The 9,223-nt window shown below is 37.1% G+C and overlaps 1 protein-coding gene across 1 annotated transcript; it reads left to right on the forward strand.

Moving 5' to 3' along the window:
* Positions 1 to 4,888: 4,888 nt before the first annotated feature.
* Positions 4,889 to 9,223, forward strand: LOC108667456 (DNA-directed RNA polymerase I subunit RPA1; the record flags this gene model as incomplete). The annotated part of the gene is given in 7 exon segments (XM_018154481.1): positions 4,889 to 5,095; positions 5,734 to 5,913; positions 6,124 to 6,230; positions 6,927 to 7,035; positions 7,218 to 7,386; positions 7,903 to 7,999; positions 9,023 to 9,223. Coding segments are annotated over 7 exon segments (1,023 nt in total), but the record flags the coding sequence as incomplete, so codon positions are not given.

A 9,223-nucleotide genomic window follows, 5' to 3' on the forward strand; every position in this document is an offset into this window, starting at 1 on the left:
GGATGTTGCCACACAAAGTGACGGAATATAGGGATTTGGTAGGTTTCCATTCTAAAGGCTTTTTAATAAATATGGCAACATTTTGTGACGTTTCATTGTTGCTGACGCGTAGTGAAGTGCTTTGAGATTCATGTGAAGGCAACAGAACTTACGTAACGCATACGGTTTTCTTTATAGTTTTTCATTTCTTGATGCGTCCTTAATGTGTCGGAATATACCGCGTTTACCCTAACTGCTACCATCTGCACGTTCTGACCTATCTGCACACTGCGCAGTAAGCCGCAGTTAATCAAGATCTATGCTCTTTAGCTCAGATATCGCTCAAATGTGCAGTCTTTGTGCAGGCTTCAAAACTGCTCAGTTTTCCCCTTAACTGAGCATGTGGACTGGCCTTTAGAGACTTAGAGTAACTGGTCACTAATGCATAGTGGCAAACCAGAGCTTTTTTTTTTAATTGGTTCAGATTTATTTTCCTCAATAACTCAAGATTTAAACTAATTTCTTAAGTATGATAATGCTGGATGCTGGTATCAATGATGATGATACTTTACTGGTCTACTTATAGCCAGTTATAGGACTCAAAAATGAACCTGAGAGGCTGAGGGAGCGTCTAAAAAGCTCTCTGCTTTCAGTGCTTTGTCTTTTGTTCACTATACAGCAATCCCTTGATTAGCATGTTTGAATACCGCGGTTTTGAAAAAATTTGCTACCTACCCTTAATCTACGCGGTGCCAGTTTTGATTAGCGCGACTTTTTTTTCATAACGCATCATTTTCCCTCCTCTAGCCAGAGGTGTTACGTTATTTTTAATTACCAACTACGTTGTATTTACTCAAATCTTGGCATTTAGATGCATATAATCAAAATGATATTGACTTGAATACTTCTATAGTACCAATCTTACTAATTTAAGTGTATCTCTGTAAGAATGTGTGATGATAATGGAACAAGTATCATTTTATATTATATATATTATAGTATGCTATGCACTCTCTATTATTGAATAAAATACTTCAGTTGCAAGCATGTGTGGCCACGATAATACAAGTGTCCCTGTATTGTACTGTATCATTGACTATTGTGCTTGTATTGCAAGCATGTGTGGTCACGGCAATACAAGTGTCCCTGTATTATACTGTGTTATTGACTATTGTGCTTGTATTGCAAGCATGTGTGGTCACGGCAATACAAGTGTCCCTGTATTGTACTGTATTATTGACTATTGTGCTTGAATTGCAAGCATGTGTGGCCACGGCAATACAAGTATCCATGTATTGTCTTGTATTGTACAGTACTATTGACTACGTATTGTGCTTGTTTTGCCAGCATGTGTGGCCACGGCAATACAAGTATCCCTGTATTGTCTTGTATTGTACAGTACTATTGACTACGTATTGTGCTTGTGTTGCCAGCATGTGTGNGGCCCGCGCCGAGTGCTGCGCGGCGCGGAATCGATGACCGTGATTTGCACGAACGCCTGCGTGAAAAAAATATAATTAGATTGATTTACGCGAGAAATTTCCCCGTTTATATACATCTTCCTGAGTGTGGTAAAAAGTAGTATCATGGATACCAGTATTATCTTACATAAGAAATTGGTTTAAATCTTGAGTTAATGAGGAAATTAAAAATGAACTGATTCTAAAAAATCTGGTTTGCCACTATGGTCTGAGGCTCTGAGCACAAATTGAATTGGAAAACTGTGCTAAGTTGCTAAGTGCTACCATCTGCATGTTCTGACTTATCTGCGCACTGCGCAGTTAATCGACATCTAGGTATGCTCTTTAGCTTGGATATCGCTCAACTGGGCAGTCTTCCTGCAGGCTTCAAAACTGCTCAGTTTTCCCATCCACACACAACGTTTTATCCTCAACTATCTGATTTGTGCAGACATCTCGTTGTGTATATTGTAAAACTGAGCATGTGGACCAGCCGGGCACCAGCCTTTAGAGACTTAGAGTAACTGGTCAGTAATCATGCATAGTGATAGTGGCAAATCAGAGCTTTTTTTGGAATCAGTTCAATTTTATTTTCCTTAATACCTCAAGATTTAAACCAATTTCTTAAGTATGATAATGCTGGTATGTGGTATCCATGATTATGATACTTGACTGGTCTACCAAGGTGCCATGGTCAGGTCTCAGGAAGATGTGCCAGGTGTGCGGGAATTTATATTGTCATTTCAACGACCTGTGCGGTGCACCGTACTATGCCGTTAGAAAAATGCGCCATGCGCCCTACTTTTAGAAAGCTAAAATAGTTTAAATATGGATGCGCGGCAATGCAAATTACGTAATCACACTGACTGTACACACAATTGACACAAACGTGTATTCGCATTGTGTTGTGGTTGGATATGAGTTAACTAGATTGCTAATGCGTCAACTCAGGACTCAGGTTCTAAGAGTCAGCACAGTGCTGAATATTCATTCATAGATCATAATTCAATCAGACATCATGAGACATGAATTACAGAACTAAAGAAGGCAACATGGCTTTAGATGTGCCATCGGTGCCTTCTAATGAATGACTGGACAGTCTGAACTGGTTGCGGCAAGTAGGGTTCCTAGGGTATGAACCTGTACGTCAACAGTACGAACCTGCATGCCAATGTTGGGACTACATTCCTGACATTCTCCCGGCCGGCAAAATTGACACGATCAATACCTAATAATAATGCGCGTAAATGGACTATACAAATTAGGTCAATATGGCATAATTACAGAGCGTAATTATACTATGGTATGTGATACAAAATATGAATATATATATATTTGCAAGATAAGTCAATGGTCTGTCATTTATTTTTGCTTCATCTGAGCAATTATGGTTTCCAAATCTGGGTGCATTATGTTATGTCATGTGTACTTTGATTGTGCAAAAATTATAACTATCATGAAAATTTTTATGTAGGAATTTAAAAGTAAAGAAAATAGCCAAAAAGTTCACCATTTCTTATAAGAGAAAACGTTTCGGAGTCCAGCTCCATCGTCAGTTCAAAACCTAGAACACAGGTACAAACAATTAGTAGCCTAAAATTCACCATCAAACAACTAGATGTGTATAAGAGACAGCTTCGCGGTCNAGCGCGGACGGAATACGCCTCACCACGTGCCTAATATCCAGGGTGCAGAGGGTGGATGCAGCGTCGCCAATATATGGGTTTTTAAGCCCTAAGCGTCGCCGGGTAATTTTAAGATGCGTTGCCGGGTAAGTTTTAATGAAAAGCCATTAACACTGAGTAATGAAAAACTATTTACCAAGCCACAAACTTATTTTCAAGGTTGCATGCACATGTTACCCCAAATAACTTATTTACCCAAACAGTCCGATTGTACAGCAAGTGTCAACTGAACATGTGATAATGCAGTCTGACAGCTCTAATGTGACCGCAACTACGTAATTGTGAACTTGATGTTTACTTTTTTTTGGCGGGAACTCATCACAACTGATTTCCGGACAAGCTTCACTGCATCCTGATCCATCCAACGTACCAGAAACCTTACTTTTTTCTAAATAGTTGGCCGAAGGCTGACAAATATATTAAACGCAAGAATTTCAATCTAAATGTGTTGGCAAGATCTTCTGAAGGCGTAAATTTTGCTACTGAAGCGTCGCCAAAGATCTTGCAATATTCATCCACTCTCTGCACAGTGGCTGGTCTACTTATAGGACTCAAAAATGAACCTGAGAGAGTCTAAAAAGCTCTCTGCTTTGTCACTATGCAGTAATGTACTAATCTTAGGAGTCATAACTGGCAATTGTCACCATCATCAATGTCACTGGCATTGTCACCTTACTCACAGACATGCTATGCTAATTGAACAATACTCAGGACTTCTCCTTGACTTGTCTAAAAAGGCTGGTTGAGGTAATGCCAGTATCAATTGGGTTTTTGTGCCAGCGTGCACTTCACAAGTTCTGCTGTTAAAGTGGAGTTTGTGAGTTACCACAGTAAATAATGGTGCAGTATGACCATATGACCAGGGCTGGAAAAGTCCTATTTTTTTCTGAAATATTGCGGCTCTCATATCATATAATTTCAGTAGGTACCGGTATGAAATTCACAGCTTGAATGTCATAAATTTTTGTTTGATTGGAAAAAATGGCAGTTTGCACTTTGCAAACATATCATTTCATAAAATTTTCCACTTTCGCAATCTGCATTACTTTACCTTTCTGGCCAAAATATCTTGCAAAACATAACCATTCTAATGTAAACAAGTCAACCTGAACATTTCACTGAAGATCCCACATAGTTGCGGTCACTTCAGACTGCATTTACGCATGTTCAGCTTACAGTAAAGACATGTTATTGTAGCTGTTTGACTGTTTTAGGATAAAATTAGAGATATGGGGTAACGTGTGCATGAACTTTGTAAATAAATTGGTGCCTTGTAAGTAGCTTTTCATGGCCAAGATATGGAATTAACGGCTTGAAAAAATTGAATCACTGCTTGAAGACATGGAATCATGGCTGTCGAATCCATGAAACCATGGCTTGAAAAATTCAGCTGCGAAATAGATATATTCCAGGCCTGTGTAGGACTGTATGAGCCTATACAGTAATGGTATCAATGGGCTTTTATTTATGGGCCAGGGGTTTTGGTTGGGGAATGAATCCATTTGAGTGACTCACTTTTCTTTGATAAATATAATCCAAGTTGAATATGGAATGTCCAGCCTTAGGTCTTCTTCCAATGAATTGTGAGATGTGGATCATTCCAAGTGATTATATCTAGCATCTCAAATAATCATGTATAGAACAGTTATGGTCTACTTTGGCCTTCTAATTATTTATAAAGAAGGTCAGAAATGACCTTCTAATTATTTATAAAGTAGTTTAAATTATCTTGTTTCAAATAATTTTGAATAAATTCTGTTTCAGAGTAATTTGTTTGTCACTTAGTTAGGGCTAGGCTTCCACTATAAACTATGGAAGATGTAGCACCTTACACTGAGATAGATCGTCTTGATCTACGAATGTATTCTGATGAAGAAATTGAAAAAATATCTGTTATGCAAGTAACATCAGAAGAATCCATAAACAACATGGGACATTGTTGTAAAGGGGGTCTATATGACCAAAGAATGGGTGAGTGTTGAGTTCTATTTAAACTGGAAATTAGGTATGTAAGTAAAATAAATATATGATGCATAGATCAATATATAAACAATGCCTTCCACGTGATTATTATTTTTTAAAACAATTTTCAAGCTTAGCAGCAGCAAAATACAACACCATTTCCATGCTGCTTACCACCCAGATTGCTGTTATTTCCTGAGCTATGAATGAAATTTTAAAATGTTATCTATTTTCCTATTAGTTACGTACTACGGTAGGTATTGCATATCGTTTCTGCTAATTTCAACATGCAATTAGAGTTGAATTGTAGTTTTGCCACTCAGGTGTGTGATATTATTTGGGAAAATCTATTGGTTAGGTTCATGTGTTCATTTTAATTTCAAAATTCTCAAGTCCTGGTATTGGCATCTAATGCTTGTCCAAGAATAATTTTTTTCTTTAGCTTTACCATATTTTTGCCAATTTTAGAGGAATATTCAATAGCAGGTGACAAGAAAGTCTTCTTTGTAGTAGTTTTTTTTTATCTTTTTGACATGGTCTTACAGTTATCTGCTGACTGATGGCTCTGTTACAATCATATAAAACTTTTTTTTTTTAATAAAATCTATTTAAAGATTACTATTGCATAATGATTTACTTTATTGCAGGTGTGATGATGAGGATTTCCACTGGCGTGTGTGAAACATGTCACCTCAATGCAGAGAAATGTATGGGTCACTGTGGCCATATTGACATGCCTGTACCTGTCTACAATCCTGTCTTCTTGACTCATCTCTACAAGCTTCTTCGTATTGTGTGCTTTGGCTGTGGCTCAATTCCAGCAAATTGTGAGTGAACAGTTAGGTGTTGTAGTAGCTAACTGAAAGTGCAGATTACGGTATATATGCTTAATTTGAAAGTCATTACAGCTATGGATGTACTCCATTGTTTACGTACTACCATTCATTACAGCTGTGGATGTACTCCATTGTTTATGTCCTACCATTCATTACAGCTGTGGATGTACTCCATTGTTTACGTACTACCATTCATTACAGCCATGGATGTACTGCAACTACAGTACCAACTGAAGCTGCTGTCTGAGGGCTACAGCCATGAAGCTTTGGGTGTGTGCCAGATCGTGTCAGAAGTCAGGGAGGATGAGGTAAGTGATTATCAGTTGTTTTATGACACAATTGATCTTTTGTATTGAAATGTTCAAATTAAACTCCCATATCATTTCTCCGTATAATTTTTTATAGTGTGTATTGTTACAGGGAAGTTAGAATTTTTGAATGATATTGCTGTAGGGTGTCATGCAAGCATCAAAGTTCAAGTTTATAGCTCTAAAATCTGCAACAGTTGTTGAAATTTCTACAAGTGATCATTACTATTAGTTATATTCATTAAATTTGTAATACTTTAAAAATGGATTCTTTCTCACATAATGCCTCATTTACTTTATCTTTAATAAATATTATGAAATGTAAAGTTTTGCGTAGTGCCATATTTACTTCCATCTATACTGATGAAATTTCTCTTATTTTCTCACTGGTTCATGGACTTGCCTGAAAATTGGATTTTGTAAAAAATTATGCTTGCGTCTGAAAAAAATTAACAAAAATTGCTATGCATTTAATGGCTAGGAATAAATTTTATCATAGGGCAGCCTCTCTAACTTATTCAATCAAGTTTTCAGTTATATGTAAAGATTTAAAGTTGAAAATAATGTTGATTCAAACACAATGAATGATATTTAGTGCCATATCTCACCTTTTTATTGTAATCCATTCATGATGACGATGTACATGAATTTTTAGCTTAGTCTATGGATTATCTTGATATATCTGCTTCATTGCAGATACAAGTTGACGCAGATGGGAAGGAAACTAAAGCCACCGGTGCTGCTGTAACTATGCTCATGTCTCTCAAGGCTAAACTTGATGCTTACTACGAGTCTGTTTCTGCTAGTAAGTACACTTTACCTTATGTATCTGAGATATCTTTGTCTTAATGTTGCTAGATTGCTTGAATTGCAGATTCACTAGAAATTTCAGAGCGAAGAAAATTCCGCAAANGTACAGTACTATTGTTTGAGCTTGTGTTACAAGCATGTGTGGTCACGACTACACAAGTATCCTTGTGTGTGCAGGAGCAGCGGATGAAGGATCACGCGTGTACACATCCACAGTTCGGTCCGTCAGAGACGAGTGCGTCAAATCCTTTATATCATCACTAAAACCAAGACGCTTCTGCCCAAACTGCAAATACCCTTCCTTTTCTGTCATCTACAGGATGAGTCAGATGATTGTTGCGCCTAAGTGAGTAATAATGAGCATTTCACATGTTTCATTAAACCCCACAGATAGTTCTTAAGTATTTGCAGGCGCAGTAGTTCACACAATGGCTTCAATTTAATAAAGGAGTTCATTATACAGAGTTAAGAACATTCCAGCCAAGTTAGATTGTACTGTTGAATCAACGGTAAAGTGTGTAATTGATCACCGGTATCGATACATGCCAATATAGAGTGATGTATTAATTACCGTATCAATGTATGTCAATATAAAGTGTTCAATTAATCACCATATCAATGCATGTCACTATCCACCGTATCCAAGCATGCCTGTATGAAGTGTTCAATTACCGTAATCACCGTATCCAAGCATGCCCGTATAAAGCATTCATGAAGCGTTCAATTAATCACCGTATCCAAGCATGCCCGTATAAAGCATTCAATTAATCACCGTATCCATGCATGCCCGTATAAAGCATTCTATTAATCACCGTATCCATGCATGCCCGTATGAAGCATTCAATTAATCACCGTATTTCAGGGCTACACATGCAGGTAAAGGCAAGAGGGATGACGCTGTGGTGTCCGGTATCCTAGACTTGGACCTCTCACGTCAGTCCGTCCTGACTCCGTTACAGGTAAATGTAGTTGTATTTTTAATGGGTATTTTATAGAATTCAATTCCTAAATTCATTATATTTAGCCTGTTTTTATCAGATTCAGTATAATATATCGTAAAATATTAATATTTGTAATGTATAAAATTCATTATATTTGCAGTCTTGCAGATTGGCCCAGCATTGTCTGAGATCGTTTATCTGTGAAATTTTAGAATCTAACATCCTATAAATGATTATATTAATTTCTGCTGATTAAAGAAATATCAGTTCAATCTCAAATTTAACAAAAATTGTAAAAATACCATTTGATTCGTGTTTAAGACTGCTGTAATAAAATAGCTTGTTTCTTTAAAATTGAATTTACCATGTTATACCTATACCATGTTAGAAACCAAATTCTAATTTTTTTCCAATCCTTTCTGCCATTTTTTCAAAACTGGCCGAAAAGGATTGAGCAGAAAATTAATTTAGCAAACTGTAACCTTATTATTAACAGTATTTGGGATGACGATATTCTTGAATTGACCATTACTAATTCCAGGCAATGTCGGGCTAACCTCCTAGTAATGTATAAATTCAATGTTTAATCCTCTCAGAATTTTAGCCAACTGAGATTAGCTATGTTTTGAGCAGACCTAAAGTCTATAATGTGTTCTTTTTAAAGAGCGCTAATAGTACCTGCCTGACTCGGATCGTAGTCTTATATGGAGAGCTCGAATGTCTGCCGCCATTGTGATAGCTACTGAATGATTCATAATATATTTGAAGCAGCGGTTTAAATGCGGGTATTGATTGCTTCCTTTTGGTACTAACTCAAAAAAACGGGGTGAAGCAGAGATGATGTTTAAATTTAGTTGCCTGTATAAATGATGAAGGTGTAAAATGTTTAATGTCTATGGTTTAATTAGATAGTGAGACGAAAAGCGTGACAGCCACTAAACTAAACTTTTCATATAGTATAGGAAGACTTTTTTAATTTATTAATAAAATCCATTATTCCATTCAATATAATTAATTTTCATTAATGTTCACGCATTCCAGGCTCGGCAGCTGCTACGGGAAGCCTGGAAGAGCGACAGCATGACGCTGTCACAAATATTCCCCGTATTGAACAATTCCCCCACAAAGCACCCCACGGACCTGTTCTTCATCTCCAAGCTGCTGGTTATCCCCCCCAAGTACAGGCCTCTGGTCCGCATGGGGGACCTCTTCTTGGAACACGACAGTGTCGTTCTTCTTAAG

Source organism: Hyalella azteca, unplaced genomic scaffold, assembly GCF_000764305.2.
Source record: "Hyalella azteca isolate HAZT.00-mixed unplaced genomic scaffold, Hazt_2.0.2 contig11239, whole genome shotgun sequence".
Lineage (NCBI taxonomy): Eukaryota > Metazoa > Arthropoda > Malacostraca > Amphipoda > Hyalellidae > Hyalella > Hyalella azteca.